This window comes from Coregonus lavaretus (assembly GCF_964263955.1).
Source record: "Coregonus lavaretus genome assembly, chromosome: 5".
Taxonomy (NCBI): Eukaryota; Metazoa; Chordata; class Actinopteri; order Salmoniformes; family Salmonidae; genus Coregonus; species Coregonus lavaretus.
Window position 1 is genome coordinate 58,036,410 of NC_139992.1, and position 21,954 is coordinate 58,058,363.

Below are 21,954 nucleotides of genomic sequence, written 5' to 3' on the forward strand. Positions count from 1 at the left end.
TGTTGTAAAACAGAAAGCCAATTTTAGATTTAACTTTGGATTGGAGATGCTTAATGTGAGTCTGGAAGGAGAGTTTACGGTCTAACCAGACACCTAGGTATTTGTAGTTGTCCACATATTCTAAGTCAGACCCGCCGAGAGTAGTGATTCTAGTCAGGCGGGCGGGTGCAAGCAGCGTTCGATTGAAGAGCATGCATTTAGTTTTACTAGCGTTTAAGAGCAGTTGGAGGCCACAGAAGGAATGTTGTATGGCATTGAAGCTCGCTTGGAGGTTTGTTAACACAGTGTCCAATGAAGGGCCAGATGTATACAAAATGGTGTCGTCTGCGTAGAGGTGGATCTGAGAGTCACCAGCAGCAAGAGCGACATCATTGATATACACAGAGAATAGAGTCGGCCCGAGAATTGAACCCTGTGGCACCCCCATAGAGACTGCCAGAGGTCCAGACAACAGGCCCTCCGATTTGACACATTGAACTCTATCTGAGAAGTAGTTGGTTAACCAGGCGAGGCAGTCAGTTGAGAAACCAAGGCTATTTAGTCTGCCAATAAGAAAGCAAAGTGCTTATTGAAATTCTCGATTATCGTACATTTATCGGTGGTGACAGTGTTTCCTAACCTCAGTGCAGTGGGTAGCTGGGAGGAGGTGCTTTTATTTTCCATGGACTTTACAGTGTCCCAAAACTTTTTGGAGTTATCAAATCAAATCAAATTTTATTGGTCACATGCGCCGAATACAACAGGTGCAGACATTACAGTGAAATGCTTACTTACAGCCCTTAACCAACAGTGCATTTATTTAAACAAAAAAAGTAAGAATAAAACAACAACAAAAAAAGTGTTGAGAAAAAAAATAGCAGAAGTAAAATAAAGTGACAGTAGGGAGGCTATATATACAGTAAAATAAAGTGACAGTAGGGAGGCTATATATACAGGGGGGTCCTGTTGCAGAGTCAATGTGCGGGGGCACCGGCTAGTTGAGGTAGTTGAGGTAATATGTACATGTGGGTAGAGTTAAAGTGACTATGCATAAATACTTAACAGAGTAGCAGCAGCGTAAAAAGGATGGGGTGGGGGGGCAGTGCAAATAGTCCGGGTAGCCATGATTAGCTGTTCAGGAGTCTTATGGCTTGGGGGTAGAAGCTGTTGAGAAGTCTTTTAGTTAGCGTTAGTGCTACAGGATGCAAATTTCTGTTTGAAAAAGCTAGCCTTTGCTTTCCTAACTGATTTTTGTATATTGGTTCCTGACTTCCCTGAAAAGTTGCATATCGCGGGGGCTGTTCGATGCTAATGCAGTACGCCACAGGATGTTTTTGTGCTGGTCAAGGGCAGTCAAGTCTGGGGTGAACCAGGGGCTTTATCTGTTCTTAGTTCTGAATTTTTTGAATGGGGCATGCTTATTTAAGATGGAGAGGAAATCACTTTTGAAGAACATCCAGGCATCCTCTACTGACGGAATGAGGTCAATATCCATCCAGGATACCCGGGCCAGGTCAATTAGAAAGGACTGCTTGCTGAAGTGTTTTAGGGAGCGTTTGACAGTGATGAGGTGTGGTCGTTTGACCACGGACCCATTACGGACGCAGGCAATGAGGCAGTGATCGCTGAGATCCTGGTTGAAGACAGCGGAGGTGTATTTAGAGGGTAAATTAGTCAGGATGATATCTATGAGGGTGCCCATGTTTACGGATTTAGGGTTTTACCTGGTAGGTTCCTTGATAATTTGTGTGAGATTGAGGGCATCTAGTTTAGATTGTAGGACGGCCGGGGGGTTAAGCATATCCCAGTTTAGGTTACCAAGCAGTACGAACTCTGAGGATATATGGGGAGCAAGCAACTCACAAATGGTGTCCAGGGCACAACTGGGGGCTGAGGGGGGTCTGTAGCAAGCGGCAACAGTGAGAGACTTATTTCTGGAAAAGTGGATTTTTAGAAGTAGAAGCTCAAACTGTTTGGGCACAGACCTGGATAGTATGATAGAGCTCTGCAGGCTATCTCTACAGTAGATTGCAACTCCGCCCCCTTTGGCAGTTCTATCTAGATGGAAAATGTTGTAGTTCGGGATGGAAATGTCTGAATTTTTGGTGGCCTTTCTAAGCCAGGATTCAGACACTGCTAGAACATCAGGGTTGGCAGAGTGTGCTAACACAGTGAATAACTCAAACTTGGGGAGGAGGCTTCTGATGTTAACATGCAAGTAACCAAGGCTTTTACGGTTACAGAAGTCAACAAATGATAGCGCCTGGGGAGTAGGAGTGATACTGGGGGCTACAGGGCCTGGGTTAACCTCTACATCACCAGAGGAACAGAGGAGGAATAGAATAAGTATACGGCTAAAGGCTTTAAGAACTGGTCTTCTAGTGCGTTGGGTACAGAGAATAAACAGGGAAGATTTCCGGGCGTTGTAGAATAGATTCAGGGCATTAAGTACAGACAAGGATATGGAAGGATATGAGTACAGTGGAGGTACACCTAAGCATTGGGTAACGATGAAAGAGATAGCATCACTGGAGGTAACGATTGAGCCGGTCTCCGCGTGTATGGGGTGTGGGACAACAGCTATCTGAGGCAGGTTGAGCGGGACTGGTAGCTTTACAGTGAAATAGTACAATAACAACTAACCCAAACAGCAATAGGCTAGGCATATTGACATGGGAGAGAGGCATAACGCAATCACAGGTGTTATTCGAGAGGGCTAAGACAACAACTGGTAATGGCAACGAAAGTTTGGGCTGAGGCTAAACAGATAAACAGGATGGGGTACCGTGTAAAGGAACAGTCCTGCGGGCATCATAAGGTCCAGGGAACAGCAATAGGTAAGTCCGGGAGCAGTTCGTAGGCTGCTACAGCACAGGCGAGCAGGAGGCATGGCTGTTGATTGCGCGTGCTAGTGGGCCAGTGCTAGAAGATGGATCTTCATGGTCGTTGCAATTGGAAGCCTGTTGAAACCACATCAGACGATTACGTCGGCAAGCCAGTCGTGATGGATCGGCGGGGCTCCGTGTCGAAACTAGGAGGTCCCGTCCGGTTGACAGAGAGGTGGATAGCCGGGAGATGGGCCTGGCTCGAGGCTAGCTCAAGGCTAACTGGTGCTAGCTTTGGGACAAGTGGTGATTAGTGGTGATTAGCCAACAACAACATCCATTCGGTTGCAGCTAGCTAGTTGTGATGATCCGGTGTTAAGGTCCAGTGATTCAGTGATTCCGGCAGAAAATCCGAAATGCTCTGGGTCGATAGCACGCTGTGCAGACTGGCCGATAATTGTCCAGGCTAGAGCTGGCTGGTAGGTAGTGCAGGCCACGGACAGTGGTGAAGACCGCTAACGGTGGCTAATAGCAGTAGCTAATAGCAAGTAGCTAGTTAGCTGGCTAGTTTCAGCCATGGGTTCTTGATAAAAGGTATGAAGAAATAATAGAATCCGTTCCACATTGGGTGAGGCGGGTTGCAGGAAAGTATATTTAGTTAAGGATGGAAAGTGAGATAGAGAAATATATACGAAAAAATAAAAAATAAAAATAAAATAAACAGGCTATTTACACGAGGACACAACATAATACACGACCGCACTGCTATGCCATCTTGGATTCTTGCATGCATGACTTTGAGATGTAAGTTAACAATAATTAATTTTGGAACAATTAATGCCTAATTGCAATATTAGGCACAACTCAATTTTATGTTACTTTTCTTCCACCCAAGCCTTATACACCTGAGTCAGGAAGAAGAGACAAATAGTAGACAACGGTCTAGGTTGAATATCATAATTAGTTGATTAGTTTGAATCAATTGTGCAAATCTTTTATACTCTGGCTCTCTAGGAACAGTTGGCCACACATTTAAAGGTAGATTTAGTAGGCCTAAGTCCCAGTTTATTCTAGTTAAGTCATTTGTTTATATAGCATTTATACAAGGCAGAAACATTGTTTAATTGCTGAAAAATATAGATAATGCCAGTTTTAGTGAGAAGCATAGCAACATCAAGGCAACTTTGTAACAGCTGACCCCGTTTTTCCAAAGCCTACCTTTTTAAGATTCAGTAATTGTTTTCAGTATCCTAATGTTGTTTTGTTTTGTGTTTTCTGATTGTTTCAGCGCATGCATTCAACAAGCTTTGGACAAAGGACTTCCACAGGGCCGCCAGCTCCAAAGTTCACTCAAAAAGCCAATAGTTCTGAACTGGGTTTGATTTTGTTTTAGTTTTTTCAATTATTTCAATTTTGTTAATTATCTTTTAAACATCCATTGGTTGAAAGCTCATTGCTCAGTTATCACTTGGCTCATGAAAATGCAGTAGTTGCCCTTTTAAACATCCTAAGGTCAACATCCATATAGTTTAAAAATGTATCTCATGTAAATGTTGTAGCTACATAAGAGGATTAAAACAATTTATAAGGGAAATATTCAGTCTTTGCTCTTTTTTTCATTAGCATGCTGATGATTTCAAGTTATATTGGATTTATTTTTCTCTATTAAGACATTGAATACATATTGTTTTGTATATTTAGTACATTTAGTATGTTTCGTTTTTTCTGTGAGCAGCAAGTTCATTTAAAGTTATATGCAATTTGGTTGTGTATATACGCCATTTCAATGTTGTTAATAAACATTACATATTCATAATGGGTTTGCAGCAAATATGCAGCAAACAGTAGAATGTTTGCCACAGGTTTCCCAGAATTGTTTGCCAGAAGTTCACAAGTCACGACAAATTTGCTGCAACAGTTTGCCACAAAATGTATTTGCCTGTGAAAATATGAGCAAGCAACAAATTACCCAAAGATTTGCCACAACTGTTTGCCAGAATATGTTTTTTTGGGAAGGCACTTCATTATGGGGTCATGAGAAACAGTGACCTCTATTGTAAGATCCTTGAACTCTTGCCTGTAGCAACCAACCTGGCCCCTAGAATTATTCTCTGAGCAGATACAAAGAAACCAAGTAAATCCACACACTTTTACAGGAGTAAATGTGACCTTGTGTAAAACTTGATATGACCAAACCACCCTGTGTCTCTTATTGTATAAGAATTTGTGTCTCCCATAATATCTTTACAAAATGTAACATACAGTAATGACTGTAACAAATACCTATGCTTGGTACACCTGCAGATCCGCTCCTGTATGAGACAGTTGCTGGAGGGTGTGGACTACCTTCACCATCAAAATATTGTTCATCTGGATATAAAGGTAAACACGTCTTGACTTAAAAGAAAGGTATTCTGGGTAGTACTGTGGTTTTTTGTATTGCAGGTATGTGTTTAGACAAGGAATATTTACCCCTGAATGCAGTAATTTGTCAATAACAAGGTTTTGGGTTTCCCCCTAGCCTGATAACATCCTCATGGCAGACCCCCATGGCGATCAGATCCGCATCTGTGATTTCGGAAACGCCATAGAGCTCACACCCGATGAGGCTCAGTACTGCAAATATGGAACACCAGAATTTGTTGCCCCAGAAATTGTAAACCAAACTCCTGTATCCAAGGCAACTGACATCTGGTAAAAATGCTGAAGGCCATGAAAGTGTTAAAAACTTTATACATATCACAAATGGATCCTCTCTAATTATCTTTTTTTCTTCCCAGGCCGATTGGAGTCATCACATATCTGTGGTAGGTACACGTTAAATGTGTCTTAAATTTGGTGTGTCTGTACAGTGATTACAAAACCAATCATAAGATTATTAATTACAACTTAAGCATGGACTTATGCATATGCACACTTTACAAGCCAATGGATAAATAAACACCACATATGTAGCTGTTGATTCCTATTTGTGTTGCTATTAGAGAGAACCTATCAAACATGCCAGATTTGCCCCCTCATCGACCTGTAATAATATTGGAACATGGCTCTTGAAATCAGTGAACAATTAGTGAGAGGAAGAGAAGTTCACAGGTGTTTCTGCATTTCAGCCTGACTGGAGTGTCTCCGTTTGCTGGAGAGAATGACCACAGCTCCGTGCTCAACATCAGGAACTACAATGTGGCCTTTGAGGAGAGTATGTTCGCTGACATGTGCCGAGAAGCCAAGGGATTCATCATCAAACTGCTGGTGGCAGACAGACTGTGAGTGGCAACTATAGATTTTAACATGTTCAGGCCAAAACTTGAGATGTCCATGTGCTATTTCAAATTTCAGGTAAATCATGCGTTTGATTGAATAAATGTTCAAGACAATTTGAGTTGCAGATATCAAGATAGGATTTGTCCCTTCTAGATTCACGTTTCTTTAGTTCTTATACATTTGTGGGCTTCTTCAGCCTAACTAGAAATCAAATGTAAAATGGAATCATGTCATCCTTTAGGAGGCCTGACACACAAGAGGGTCTCCGTCATCCATGGTTCAAGGTGAGACATGTAAACTTTGACTCATATGTGACGCATAACAAACATAATTGCTTCAGGGATCTGTTCTGACTTGAGATGCCTTATATACACTATATATACAAAAGTATGTGGACATCCTTTCAAATTAGTGGATTCAGCTATTTCAGCCACACCCGTTGCTGACAGGGATATAAAATCAAGCACACAGCCATGCAGTCTCCATAGACAAACATTGGCAGTAGAATGGCCTTACTGAAGAGCTTAATGACTTTCAACGTGGCACCGTCATAGGATGCCACCTTTCTAACAAGTCAGTTCGTAAAATTTCTGCCCTGCTAGAGCTGCCCCAGTCAACTGTAAGTGCTGTTATTGTGAAGTGGAAACGTCTAGGAGCAACAACGGCTCAGCCACAAAGTGGTAGGCCACACAAGCTCACAGAACGGGACCGCCGGCTGCTGAAGCGCGTAGCGTGTAAAAATCATCTGTCCTCGATTGCAACACACACTACCGAGTTCCAAACTGCCTCTGGAAGCAACGTCAGCACAATAACTGTGTGTTGGGAGCTTCATGAAATGGGTTTCCATGGCAGAGCAGCCTCACACAAGTCTAGGATCACCATGCTCAATGCCAAGTGTCTGCTGGAGTGGTGTAAAGCTTGCCGCCATTGGACTCTGGTGCAGTGGAAACGCGTTCTCTGGAGTGATGAATCACGGTTCACTATCTGGCAATCCGACAGACGAATCTGGGTTTGGCGGATGCCAGGAGAACGCCACCTGCCCCAATGCATAGTGCCAACTGTGAAGTTTGGTGGAGGAGGAATAATGGTCTGGGGCTGTTTTTCATAGTTCGCTCTAGACCTCTTAGTTCCAGTAAAGGGAAAACGTAACGCTACAGCATACAATGACATTCTAGACATCCCATACAGAAATGGTTTGTCGAGATCTGTGTGGAAGAACTTGACTGGCCTGCACAGAGCCCTGACCTCAACCCCACCGAACACCTTTGGCATGAATTGGAACACTGACTGTGAGCCAGGCCTAATCGCCCAACATCAGTGCCCGACCTCACTAATGCTCTTGTGGCCGAATGGAAGCAAGTCCCCACAGCAATGTTCCAACATCTAGTGGACAGCCTTCCCAGAGGAATGGAGGTTGTTATAGCAGCAAAGAGGGGACCAACTCCATATTAATGCCCATGATTTTGGAATGAGATGTTCGACAAGCAGGTGTCCACATACTTTTGGTCATGTAATGTAATTTGGTAAGATATTGAGTAACACATTCTAATCTATTCTGTCTTTATTTTTTCATACAGACCCTTACCAAGGGGAAGGCCATAAGCACAGAGACCCTCAAGAAGTTTGTGTCTTGCCGAAAGTGGCAGGTCTGTCATCAAAGCGTGTTTATTTTTTTTTATTGAATTGTGTCTGCTTCCATCTTATATTTGGTTATGTCCGTCTTTTGCAGCGGTCCCTTATCAGCTACAAATCCAAAATGGTCATGAGGTCCATCACTGAGTTGCTGAATGACTCATCCAGCCACATCTCCATCGCTGTTCCCAGACACCTGAAAGAGGGCTCACCCCCACCATCATCGTCCTCTGACTCCGACGAAGACATTGACGAGCTGCCCTTCATTCCAATGCCACTCACCATGGAGTTCTCCGGATCAAGAATGTCTCTAAATGAGATCCAGGAAGATCAGGAAGGCAAAGGACGGCCAAACAGCACCATTGATAGGCCAGGGTTTGCAGTCACTCATGGCCAAGATGTGATGGAGTGTGAATCCACAGGGAAAGAAAAAGAGGCTGGAGATTCCGCAGGTAGGGGGCGTGCCAGGAAAAGGTTGACGCAAGAAAACGACAAGGGGTCTTCGGATGAGGAGTTGGCAGAGTTGGCGCAAGTATCTGAGAAGGCAAGAAGGACCTTGCACAGAGGCTCGAGCTTGGAGTCGGACAAGCCAGAGGGAGGACCCAGAAGGGGGAAGCTGCATAGAGGGGGCTCTGCTGACAGCGCACTGCTACTCCACATTGTTCCAGAAGATAGCACAGACGAGGAAATCACTGAGAAAGGCCGGCGAGTCCTCAAAAAGGCGGTATCCATGGAGCTGCCTAGGAGGAGCGTGAGCCCAGGTCCTATGAGTCAGGAGGACTATGCTCACAAACTGGAGCTGATGAGGCAGAGGTTGCTCCGAGGTGGCTCCGTGGACAAGAAGATGAGCGGCCTGCGAGGACCCCTGCTGGAGACACTGGGTATGGACGATGGAAAGCAGCGGTTGTCTTTGCTGGAGCGCTACTCGCGCGCTCCCCGCTTATGGGTTCCTCCTTTAACCAAGGCAGCCTCCAGCGACGAGCCCAGAGAGGACGTGCTCAAACCCAAATTATTTCGCAAGAGCGCCTCCTTCAGTCAAGGAGATGATGCAGAGCCCATTCCCCTGCACCGACGCACCGGGGCACCACTGGAAATCCCGCTGGCTCAGATAGAGGAGCGAAGGCTCAAGGAGGCCATATCCATGTCTGCTCTCACTGAGCCATTCAAAAATGACTCCTGCCCCGTGACTCCCAGGGAACCTTCCCCTAAACTTCCCACACCAAGCCCAGTGCCTAGGGAACAGGATACAAAAACCAAGATGGAGGAAGAGGACTCGTCAATAGACAAGGAGATTAAGACAATTGGTGAAAAAACTGATGGCGTGACCACAGACAGTAATGCAGACAAGAGATCGAGCACAAGTGGTTTCTCAGAGAAGGACATGAGCATGTCAGAAAAAGCAATGATTGAACCAGAGTACGTGGCCCCGAGGGAGCCTATCCCTCCTTGGAGGAAGTATAGCCCTCCTGTGAGGGTTCTTACATTAGAGGAACAAATGGAGAAGGAGAAAGAAGAGATTAAGGAAAATGAGGCTGTTCCTGTTGTTGAACCAAAAGCTAGGGAAGTTGAGGAAGCACACAAAGAAATACAAAAAGAAGTCAAAGAATTAGAAGAGGAAGTGAAGGCACCAGTGAAATCTTCTGAGATGGTCATTACTACAAGTTCTAATAGGGTCACGCCAGCACCAGCATTTTCAAGGGCACCAACAAATGTTGTGACTCCCTCTCCACCTGCCCTAACTGTGCTCCCAGATGGTAGGACCTCTGCGTACGCTAGCATAATGCAGACCATCATGGTCCCATTGCTTCAGCACCTAGTTAGCCCCCCGTTAGCAGACTCCACCCCTGTGGTTGTTCCAGTCCTTGCACAAGCCTCATTTCTAGCACCAACATTTATACCCACACCTACACCTGTCTCTGGCCCAAAGAAGCTAGTCAATCTGCTATCTACACCAGGGGAACACCCTGCAGTCTTTTCAAGGGTGGCATCCCCTGAGCCCAAAGAATCGAGTACACCCAAGGTTTCCCCACGCCCTACGCCCCAGTGTGAGCTCTCGCCAGTGGGACAAAACCTCCAGGACATTGCCTCTGAGGAAGTATTTGAGGCCCGCTTCAAAAAGCGTGAGTCTTCCCTAACGCGAGGCCTGCAGCTTCTCAACTGGTCAAAGCCTGAGGATAAACCAGTAGCCTCTTTGGACTCTGCCGAGTCAGGTGAAGATGTATACCGCCCTGGGCCCATTGGAGCGCCATTGGAGTTTGTCCCCAGGAGACTGGAGGAGAAGTCCAAGTCAGTGCAGGATCTTCGCGAGGCCCAGAAGGACCAAGGCTTCATGAGGAGGCTTTCCTTGCGCCTCAAGAGGACTCCGTCAACTGAACGCAAGGAAGAAAAGCCCAAAAAGAAAGAACCGGTGGCTCCCAGGCGCCGGCTCTCCTGGGCTCTCCGCGGCCGAAGAGGATCCCATTCCCAGGAGAGGAAGGAGGTGGAGATGATGAGGATGGATAGGGGAATGGAAGACAAGGTAAAGCAGGAGGTCAAGGAGCAGAAAAAGCCCAACGAGTCACTGGTCATGGTCATGCATAGGAATATCGAGTCAACGGTGTCCGGAATATCCATGAGGATCCGCAGTGCCTCGGAGGAGAGAAGAGTAGCGACCGAGGAGAGGGAAGCCAACAAGCCAGAGAGCAAGAAGACACCCCTATTCTCCATTCTACGCAGGTCGACTTCTGAGGGACGTAACCTTAAGAGTATGGCTGGATCCGGTATCCCTCAGAACCAGCTGGCTTCTCAGTCAGGCACCGGAGCCTCCTCAGAGTCCCTGGAATCCATGTTCAGCATCAAGTCGGAGAAAGCATCCAAGGGTACGAGACTTCTTCCCTTTGAAAACATTCAATCAAATATAGAGATACAATTTATTTTGAATTAACATATTCCCCCTGCACCTGAAAAGGTCATATGTTTCATTTCAAGATGATTACTCAGAAGAATTAGACAAAACATAACTTTAACAATGAAAAGGTGCAGTTTCACTGCACAGATTCAATGTCACTATTTTGCAGTGCTTGAATCCAATTTTAAGGATGCAGGTTCTTGAACAATTTATTTTTATTGACTCAGAGGACTGGTACATGTCAGAAGAATTATAACACATTGTTTTTTACAATTATGCAAACCCTCCCACGCCCTTCATCAACCAAACCTTTGTTCTTACATACTGAGATGACATACAAGAAAAAAATATATCTTCCCAAAGAGGCTTCCCTATGTGTGCTAACCTCACGTTTTTTCTTAATTACTATTTCTGTTGATTTCAGTTTGAGATATATTTGTTCCCTCCGGCAGGGGCAGAGGGCGAACGTAGGTCCCGATGGGACCGTTGGGGCCTAACCAGAGGCAGCAAGAAGGACAAGACGGTATCACAGCCTGATATCCCCACGGCTATTGCCAGAGAGAATGACTCCCTACACTCCCGCTCATACTCCAGACTGGCATCTAGTAATCCTTAAAGTCCTTAATTTCTTAAAGTTCATCCAAATTACAATATTTCATATTGGTTTCCTTACCCTGTAAGCAGTCAGCAGTCAGTGGACAAGGAGAAACAGCAATCCATGATAATGCCTTGGTTTTGTTTACCTGGCTGTTGTAACTAAATGTTAACTCCAGCAATTTTGTCCAAAAAACAATGCCAGTCAATGTACCCCAAATTAGCATATGTTAAATGTCATGCCAAAATTATCCCTAAGTGTCTCAAATTGATTGTGTAGCTCAATTAAGTTGATTTTAACTGTCCTGATTTCTGCATTATTCAATTGGCCCAAGCAAGCAGCAACACCACTGAACTTTTTCCTCCCCCTGAGTATGAGTACTGCCTGTTGTCAACGTGTCACTGTAGTTAGCTAGCTAGGTTAACATTTGCTCACCTGGCTAGTTGTAGAAACATTATCCAGCTATCAAGTTAGCTAATAAGCTATAGTCCTCCCTTCTACAAATTGAATTCGGAGGTGTGGAGAATAGCTGTTACATTACCACATTAGCTAATGTTAAAATCAGTCACAGTTAGTTAAGCAAGCTAGCTATTGAGGTGCATTTGTTCAAGATTGTACATACAGTGCCTTCGGAAAGTATTCAGACCCCTTGACTTTTTCCACATTTTGTTACGTTACAGCCTTATTCTAAAATTGATTAAATAAAACAATTTCCTCAGCAATCTACACACAATACCCCATAATGACAAAGCAAAAACAGGTTTTTAGAATCTGGGGAAGGGTACCAAAACATTTCTGCAGCATTGAAGGTCCCCAAGAAAACAGTGCCCTCCATCATTTTTAAATGGAAGAAGTTTGGAACCACCAAGACTCTTCCTAGAGCTGGCCGCCCGGACAAACTGAGCAATCGGGGGAGAAGGGCCTTGGTCAGGCACTCCACCAATTAGGCCTTTATGGTAGAGTGGCCAGACGGAAGCCACTCCTCAGTAAAAGGCAAATGACATCCCGCTTTGAGTTTGCCAAAAGGCACCTAAAGGTTCTCAGACCACCAGATTCTCTGGTCTGATGAAACCAAGATTGAACTCTTTGGCCTGAATGCCAAACGTCACGTCTGCAGGAAACCTGGCACCATCCCTACGGTGAAGCACGGTGGTGGCAGCATCATGCTGTGGGGATGTTTTTCACCGGCAGGGACTGGGAGACTAGTCAGGATCGAGGCAAAGATGAACGGAGCAAAGCACAGAGAGATTCTTGATGAAAACCTGCTCCAGAGTGCTTAGGATCCCAGACTAGGGCGAAGGTTCACCTTCCAACAGGACAACGACCCTAAGCATACAGCCAAGACAACGCAGGACTGGCTTCGGGACAAGTCTCTGAATGTCCTTGAGTGGCCCAGCCAGAGCCCGGACTTGAACCCTATCGAACATCTCTGGAGAGACCTGAAAATAGCTGTGCAGCGACGCTCCCCATCAAACCTGACAGAACTTGAGAGGATCTTCAGAGAAGAATGGAAGAAACTCCCCAAATACAGGTGTGCCAAGCTTGCAGCGTCATACCCAAGAAGACTCGAGGCTGTAATCGCTGCCAAAGGTGCTTCAACAAAGTACTGAGTAAAGGGTCTGAATACTAATGTTAATGTGACATTTTTTTTTTTTTTTTTTTTATAAATTAGCAAAATGTCTAAAAAACAGTTTTTGCTTTGTCATTATGGGGATTGTGTGTAGATTGATGAGGGGGAAAAACTATTTAATCCATTTTAGAATAAGGCTGTAACCTAACAAAATGTGGAAAAAGTCAAGGGGTCTGAATGCTTTCCGAAGGCACTGTAAAGTAGCTTGCTAGTGTAAACTCACTTGTCAGTCTCAACAGCATGTTGATTTACACAGCTGTTGAAAGAGACTAGCTAGCAATCTATGAAAAACATATCAAGCAATATATATTTTTTTGTCGGCCATAGCTAGTTATGGGACTGTTTTTAAAAGCCCACAAAATGGTGCCCTTTCTGTTGTGAGATCTCCGCCTCTGAAAACATCCCTTAATCTCAATCACACAAAGTGCCCACCAGAAAGGGGCAGCGCAATCCCTCGCCAACAAATCCAGGTGTTCTAGAGACACAGGGGGATATTGAATTACATAGGTTTTTGGACAAAAATACTTTATTAGCATTTGATGACAGCAGCCAGGTAAACAAAGGACTGCTTAAAATGGATTGAAATGATGCCCATTGTTCTTAATTCTTAATCACATTTCCAATGTGTCTCTCCTCCAGACTACCCTCCAGTGTTCCACATCAAGTTGAGGGACTACGCCCTGCTGGAGGGAGATCCCATCACCCTTAGCTGCCTCCCAGCTGGCAGCCCCCACCCACACATCTCCTGGATGAAAGGTAAAAGCTTATTATAAGAGCTAAATGTAAAATCCACCTCTAGCCTCCAGCCTCTGTGTAACAAGTCTTACAATGCATTATAACTGCATCATAATGCATTATATCTGTTGGCTTTAAGTAAAGTGTACCTTTTTCTTCCTTCTCAGATAAGAAGCCTCTGCAGATTGATGCCAGAATGAACATGATCTCCTGTCCTGATGGCAGGCAGCGGCTGATGATCATGACGACCACCAAGAAGGATGCAGGGCTGTATGAGTGTGTAGCCACCAACCCCCTGGCTTCGGTCTCCAGCTCCTGTACCCTCTCCCTCACTTGTGAGTTAGAGTCACACGAATCAGAGAGGGCAAGATTGTGTGTCTGTGCGTGAGAGAGAGAGAGAGAGAGAGAGAGAGAGAGAGAGAGAGAGAGAGAGAGAGAGAGAGAGAGAGAGAGAGAGAGAGAGAGAGAGAGAGAGAGAGAGAGAGAGAGAGAGAGAGAGAGAGAGAGAGAGAATTTCATGGTTATTTGTTGGTTTTCTATATGACAATGTTTCCCTTTCTATTATTTAGGTGTGGATACACCTCTTGGCCAGCTCAGTTGTCCCAACTAACCTACTCTAGATTAGCGATAATTCCTTTTGAATTCTGTTTCTTCACAAAATGATACCAAATGAATTACCATCAACTTGATATGGATCTTTAGACAAACTCTCTCGCAACTGACAATCTTCTTTACCTAAGGCGGTATTATTTTTAAACACATTTATTGGTTTCGATTGAACAGGACTGAGTTGCAATGATGATAATACCTCTCTGCCCTCATAGGTCTACCCAATCGTCCTGGGACTCCCGAGGTTCCCCAGCGCTATAAGAACACTGCCCTGGTCCTCTGGAAGCCCTCAGACACTATGGCCCCCTGCACATACTCTCTGGAGAGAAAAGCAGAGGGTGAGTCATGGTGTCCCAAACCACCCCCTCGGCCCTACCAACTCGCTCAGAGGGCCCTCCGTTTTCACATGTTGCTGACGAAACTCAGAGGGAGACTTTCAGAGAGTGGCGAGGAGATCAATAAACCCATCAACTTCAGGACACACTTGTGACTTGAATGATGCAATTCATGTTCCACATTCAAATAAATTAACAAATTCCCCCTGTCGTTTTATAAGATATAAACCTCTGTAACAGTTAAACATTTAATTTGGGAGGTATTGTGTCAAGCTTTGAAATCAGATAAAAACAAATGCACGTAGCATATAATTAGGCACGACTCTCGATTATTTTGTATGAAATTGCGCAAACTGTTGGTGTTACGAGATGTCGCCAAGCCAATAGATGGCGCTGCTGTTATGTGTATCTGAGTGTGATACTAAATAGTCCTAGTGAGCCAAGTTAGGCATTACTTACTATGCACTGAATGGAGCTGTATGCATGCAACAGAGTGATGGTGAAGCAAAGACCTTATAATCAACATTACCTTGCTCTTGTATAGAATAAACACCATACAAAACAGTTGGGATACCACTTCGTTCTGGAGCCTGTTGCCTTGCTGGCTTGTTTGCAGTAGCTATCGGAGGGTCTAATTAGCCCCTACACCCTCTATAATTTTCACTCCCTCAGCTTGTGCATATGGCGGAGGCACGCGTGAACGTGCAAATGTAGAGCTGAGGGGCGAGGGAAGGGGAAGGGGGTGATTTGGGATTCAGCCACACACACACACATATACTACTTCATTAGTATAATTTCAAAGTCAAAATTTAAAGCCATACTGTCCAAATGCAGTTGTATAATTTCTTAATTATTTATTAACATGAACACGTAAAAATATATGTCTATGTTCTTTCTCCCCCAGCTGAGAGTAACTGGCTCATCGTGGCCACTGGAGTGGCTGACTGTTACTACAATGTGGTTGACTTGGCAGGAGGGGGCGCCTTCAGGTTTAGAGTGGCATGTGTGAACAAGGCAGGCCAAGGACCCTACAGTAACCTCTCAGAGGTAGTGTGCCTGGACGCCTCAGGTATGTACTACTTTCATGTATGAAGACCTAATAGTCATATGAATAGTAATATATCACTTCAAGTTCATTGAGTGTTTTCTGTCATACATTCCATGTGGTTTAAATGTTTGCACACATGTACAGTATGATGTACTTAAGGCACTTGGAGATTGACAAACTCCTGTAAACTCTTATTCTCTCCATCAAATATGAAAGTGTCATAGCAAAGTCTTTTTCATAGCATTGTACGAGAGGGGGAAAAAAGTGACACTAAAAACTGTGTTATTCTGAATCAACAGTGACAACAAAATCCAGTGGATCAGTCATTGTGAAGACAGTCCCTGCCGCACCAGTGGTCAAAACGGCAACAATGACCGTCCCCTCCATGAAGCCTGCGCCTAGTAAAGTGGTGCACCCTGTCCCATCTTTTGCCCCATCCAGACAGACACTGTCCCCCTCCGCTGCCGCTCCCTCTTCTGCTGTACCAGCGGCCAAACCTATCGCTTCTACCCCCGCTTCTAAACCTATTGATTCCAAACCCTTAGTCCCTCAGACCCCAACCAGCACTGCCTCCACCCCCATGATTATTAGTGCGGTCCCGTCCCACCGGGCCATCCCTGAGATCCAAAGCCCGGCTCCGGCTCAGCCCGCCCCAGCCCCGGCCAAAGCAAAGACCACCCTCAACATCAACATCAACGTCACGAAACCGACACCGTCTCAATTAGCAACCATAACCAAGCTCGCTCCCCCTATCGTTCTCCCCAAACCCCAGAGTCCCGTCAATATCGTCTCGCCCATGATTAAGACTCGGCCCCCACTCGTGGCCCCTCCGCCCACCATCGGTAAACCCATTTTGTCTGTGCCCATGTATGCACCAATACTGGCTGCCACAGCACGTGTCACCTCACCCTTCCTCTCCACCCCCTCCCCCGCCATCTCACCCCCAGTGGTGCTAGTTTCCAGCATGAGTCCGGTAGGGGAGGGTGGGGTTACACCCACACGTATGACGCCGTCAGGACGAAGGACGCCCTTGGGGGGACGCCCTGGTGAGAGCACCCTGCTCCAGGGAGTGCCCCAGAAACCATACACCTTCATGAATGAGAAGGCCAGGTAATGGAAGTATGGAAAAAGTAATGTCCACAATGCTCCCACTGTGATATGCTCAGGGATTAGGCTCCCACAGTGGTTTATTGAACTGTGTAACCTATACAAGAAAGTAACCCATGCAAACAGCTGCATAGATTTTAGTTTTCTCTTCAATGCTGTGCAATTTCAGGGTTATAACATTGAATGGGGTAATGACTGTCACGGACGATGAAGGACGGGTCAGACCAAGGCGCAGCGTGAAATGCATACATGTTTATTTAATCAAAATAAACACACGAAGAAAACAACAAAACAACGTAACGTGAAGTCCTCAGGCTAAACACAATACAAGTCTATACACGAACAAGATCCCACAACTAATGATTACCAATAGGCTACTAAAGTATGATCTCCAATCAGAGACAACGAGTGACTGCTGCCTCTGATTGGGAATCACACCCGGCCAAACATAGCAACACAAACCTAGAATGAAAACATAGAAATACTAACATAGATATCCACACCCTGACTCAACATACAAGAGTCCCATAAGTCAGGGCGTGACAGTACCCCCCCCCCCCCCCCCCAAAGGTGCAGACTCCGACCGCACAAACCTGACATAACAGGGTAGGAGTCCGGGTGGGCATTCCGCCTCGGAGGCGGATCCGGCTCCGGGCGTGACGACCACATCTCAGCCTCCCCGTTGCGCCCCTGGTCTGGTCTGGACCTCGGCGCGCTGCTTCCCCTCTCCTTCCTCCCACGATGCACCAAGCCCTGTCTGGGCCCTGGTGTGGGAGACCCCGAACCTGGAGCGTGGCTGATGTCTGGGTCTGGACTGGAGCTGCTGACCGGAGCTGGACTGGGCACCGGTGGAGCAGACTGCTCTGGCTCCGGAGTGGAGCTGCTGACCGGAGCTGGACTAAACCCCGGTGGAGCGGACTACTCTGGTTCCGGAGTGGAGCCGCTGACCGGAGCTGGACTAGGCACCGGTGGAGTGGACTGCTCTAGCTCCGGAGTGGAGCAGCTGACCGGAGCTGGACTGGACCCCTGTGGAGCGGAATGCTCTGGCTCCGGAGTGGAACTGCTGACCGGAGCTAGACTGGACACCGGTGGAGCGGACTGCTCTGGCTCCGGAGTGGAGCAACCGACCAGAGCTGGATCAGGCACCGGTGGAGCGGACTGCTCTGGCTCCGGAGTGGAGCAGCTGACCAGTGCCGGACCAGGCACCGGTGGAACGGGCACGGTCCGTGCCGGACTGGACACACGCACCACTGGTCTGGTGCGAGGAGCAGGCACGGGCCGGACCGGACTAGGAACACGCACCACTGGCTTGGTGCGAGGAGCAGGAACGGGCCGTACCGGACTGGGAACCCACACCACTGGCATGGTGCGAGGAGCAGGAACGGGCCGGGCCGGACTGGTGACACGCACCACTGGCTTGGTGCGGGGAGCAGGCACGGGCCGTACCGGACTGGGAACACGCACCACTGGCTTGGTGCGAGGAGCAGAAACGGGCTGGCCGGACTGACGACACGCACCACTGGCTTGGTGCGGGGAGCAGGCACGGGCCGTACCGGACTGGGAACACGCACCACTGGTCTGGGGCGAGGAGCAGGAACGGGCCGTACCGGACTTGGAACACGCACCACTGGCCTGGTGCGAGGAACAGGAACGGGCCGGGCCGGACTGGGAACACGCACCACTGGCTTGGTGCGTGTTTGGTGGGATCTTCTGTCACGGACGTTGAAGGACGAGTCAGACCAAGGCGCAGCGTGAAATGCATACATGTTTATTTAATCAAAATAAACACACCAACAAAACAACGTAACGTGACGTGACGTCCTCAGGCTAAACACAATACAAGCCTATACACGGAACAAGATCCCACAACTAATGATTACCAATAGGCTACTAAAGTATGATCCCCAATCAGAGACAACGAGCGACAGCTGCCTCTGATTGGGAATCACACCCGGCCAAACATAGAAACACAAACCTAGAATGAAAACATAGAAATACTAACATAGATATCCACACCCTGACTCAACATACAAGAGTCCCATAAGTCAGGGCGTGACAATGACTGTGAAGGAAACAGTCAAGACATCAACTTCTTTCATATTTTAGAGACAGCATTTCCCTCAAGACTGTCTTTCCATATTATTATTATTATTATTGTATTTATTTACGTATTCTTTTGTATTATGCATCCCCCTGGAAATCGACCTTTCTATAATTCAGTTAGAATTACTATTGAGTCAGTTGTAATGTTGATACATTTAGAGAGACATCATATATTATAAGCCTCATTATAAGACATTTTAAAGGTTTGTACACTTATAACAACTTATAAAGCATAATACCTCAAGATTGTTGTCTCTTTGTTTGTCTTAAAGGGGCCGCTTCGGCGTGATCCGAGAATGTAGAGAGAACGCCACAGGCAACCTGTTCATGGCTAAGATCGTGCCCTACGAGGCAGACAACAAACAGACGGTGCTGCAGGAGTACAACATCCTCAAGTCCCTCCACCACGATAAGATCATGGCTTTGCACGAGGCCTACGTCACGCCCCGCTATCTGGTGCTCATCTCAGAGTGCTGCAGTGGGAAAGAGCTCCTCTACAGCCTTATCGACAGGTCAGACAGCACAAATCCTTAGGTGTATCAACTAATGGAAATAAATGGCATATTCCGGTTATATGTTTTTGTACGTGATGATTGCTTTTGCTCTGTATAGTGTTCCTGGGTCAGGTTTGGGGTCAGTACCATCTAATTTCCTCATTGAAAAGCAATTTACCATCAAGGACCACTTTGGAAATGAGTGTTTAATTGAAGTGCTATCCTCTGGGGATGCAATGCACCACTTGTGGTATAATTGTTTTACCCAAATAAATTCAATTCAAATCAAATTACAAGAAATTGGAATTGGAATTTCAGTTCACTTCCTCAATTGACAAAATTGAAATTAAATTGACCCCAACCCTTTCATCCTTTGTTGTCCCTCTCACCCCCCCTACTAGATTCCGCTACTCAGAGGATGATGTGGTGGGCTACATCGTTCAGGTTCTGCAAGGTTTGGACTACCTGCACAACCGCCGCATCCTGCACTTAGACATCAAGCCGGAGAACATCATCATCACATACATGAACATGGTGAAGATCATCGACTTTGGAAGCGCCCAGACCTTTAACCCACTCTTCCTCAAGCAGTTCAACCCTCCTGTTGGAACTCTGGAGTTTATGTGTAAGTCGTGAGGATTATCTAAATCAAGGTGTCTCAACCCATTCCTGAGGTTTGAAACACGGGCTGAACATTTTTATTTTAGCCTAAACTAACATACTGTACCTGATTCAACTTATCAATCAAAAATGTATAATAGGGAATCCTTATGTATAAGAATATTTATTGAAGGTGAAAACTTGTAAACTTGGGCAATCTGAACATATCAAAATGTGTTCTGTGCAGCAAATGCTCTGTAGTCAACCGCTACAATGCCGACACAGACGGTAGGAGACAGCTTATAATACCATGTATAGATGCACCGAGCGATAAACAGATAATGATCTAATCATATTTGATCAGTAAATCATATGTTAATACCAGGTATGTAAACACACCTTAGTTGTGCCCCTTTATGTGTCCTCCTATAGCTGAATGCCCAAACGTTATCTCCCTAACCTTTCCCTAACCTCTTTTCTTTTTCCTAACCTTTCCCTAAAGCTCCCGAGATGTTGAAGGGGGATGTGGTGGGCCCTTCGGCTGACATTTGGAGTGTGGGCGTGTTGACCTTCATCATGTGAGTATGAGCAAGGCTTTGGGCCAATGACATTTGAACTAATTTGAAACTCAAGCCAATTCCCAGTTGATTCAAATACCATTCATGACTTATGAATTGTCTCTTTACAGTTCTGTAATGGTGTTCTTTAATTAATTAATTTCCTGAGTTGACTGAGCTGAAACGGAACTGACAACAAAAGTGTGGCCATCTACACAGTGTTACAGCTGGACACCTGCTTTACATGAATAACATCTAACTTTATTTAAAGTGCATTTAAATGTCTAAATACACAAATTGTTACACATTAATATTTGACTGTGTGAATTTGTTTATTTCAAGGGCTCTGTCAAACCTATTTCAAACCCATTTCTAACGTTTTCAAGTTGCACAATCTTTGACTGTGTTTGTTTATTTCAAGTGCTCTGTCAAACCTATTTCAAACGTTTTCAGGCTGAGCGGCAGGTTGCCTTTCATGGAGAATGATCCACAGGAGACTGAAGCCAGAATCTTGGCAGCCAAGTTTGATGTGGGCAAACTCTACCAGAACGTATCTCAAAGTGCCTCTCTGTTTTTGAAAAAGGTCCTCTGTAGTTACCCTTGGTAAGCGCAACTGATAATTTATATAAATTAAGTGTCCTTTTCTTTTGATGAATTGGTCAATTCATTATATTATGTACTTTCCGCACTGACATCGGTAAGTCCTTATTTTTCTTTGACATTGCAATAAAGTAGGGGGGCATTCTCAACCGTATGGCATCTGTCTCACTACACAAAATTACAATCATTGGATGTTGTTAACTTGATCTGTACACATATTTTGCTGCCATTGATAGATAGTGCAGGATTGAGGAATTGAAGTCTTCACACCTACACCCGTTCAACATGGCTGCCAATGGCTGCCATAGCCTGTAATGAATGAATGATAGAATTAGTATTTTTGTGTCGTATCGCATTTATGACCAATCCCTTATGAGATAGTTTGTGATTTTGAGTTAGGGCTGCTTGACACTGGGTGTGACCTCTGTTTCAGGGCCCGTCCTTCCATCAAGGACTGCTACAACAACTCATGGCTCCAGGACGCCTACCTGATTCGACTGCGGCGGCAGACCCTCACCTTCACCACCACATGCCTCAAGGACTACCTGGACAAGCAGCAGAAGCTGCGGGCGGGTGTGGCCACCAAGCACAAGGTCCTCCTTCGGTCATACCAAAGCTCGCCCCAGTCCAACACCAGCCCTATACCCTCCTCGCCCATGACACCGGTCAAACAGTGAGCACGGCTTCATATGTCAATGCATGAAGGCAGGAGCTGTTGCATGAGAGGAGGTGCCTAATCTAAATGAGGCAGGACCTAGGATCGAGCACTGAAGAACCCCCTTGGCCTCCTAACCTGGTGAGATGAGTTGTGAATTTAGCTTTTCAGCCAAATGGACATAAAATCACAAAATCCAGCACTGGTTCCAAATATTAAGGACCTAACCTCTCTGCCTCCACCATAGAGTCCCTATACTGAGCCTAAAGGAAGCCCCACAGAGAAGGTTCTTGCAATGAGAC

The 21,954-nt window shown here is 45.8% G+C and overlaps 1 protein-coding gene across 1 annotated transcript in view; it reads left to right on the forward strand.

Annotated features, from left to right (window-relative positions):
- The window catches only part of LOC311129463 (striated muscle preferentially expressed protein kinase-like), a gene marked incomplete at both ends in the record, with an annotated part of 180,847 nt that extends 159,173 nt beyond the window's left edge, over positions 1-21,674 (forward strand). Inside the window, 18 exon segments of the mRNA XM_084161756.1 lie at positions 5,109-5,186; positions 5,326-5,498; positions 5,585-5,611; positions 5,915-6,067; positions 6,307-6,349; positions 7,643-7,711; positions 7,795-10,555; positions 11,037-11,189; positions 13,449-13,565; positions 13,712-13,879; positions 14,369-14,491; positions 15,393-15,557; positions 15,836-16,646; positions 19,019-19,258; positions 19,642-19,865; positions 20,343-20,418; positions 20,851-21,000; positions 21,431-21,674. Of these exon segments, the coding sequence (XP_084017882.1) occupies positions 5,109-5,186; positions 5,326-5,498; positions 5,585-5,611; positions 5,915-6,067; positions 6,307-6,349; positions 7,643-7,711; positions 7,795-10,555; positions 11,037-11,189; positions 13,449-13,565; positions 13,712-13,879; positions 14,369-14,491; positions 15,393-15,557; positions 15,836-16,646; positions 19,019-19,258; positions 19,642-19,865; positions 20,343-20,418; positions 20,851-21,000; positions 21,431-21,674 (5,775 nt within the window).
- Between the last annotated feature and the right edge of the window lie 280 nt (positions 21,675-21,954).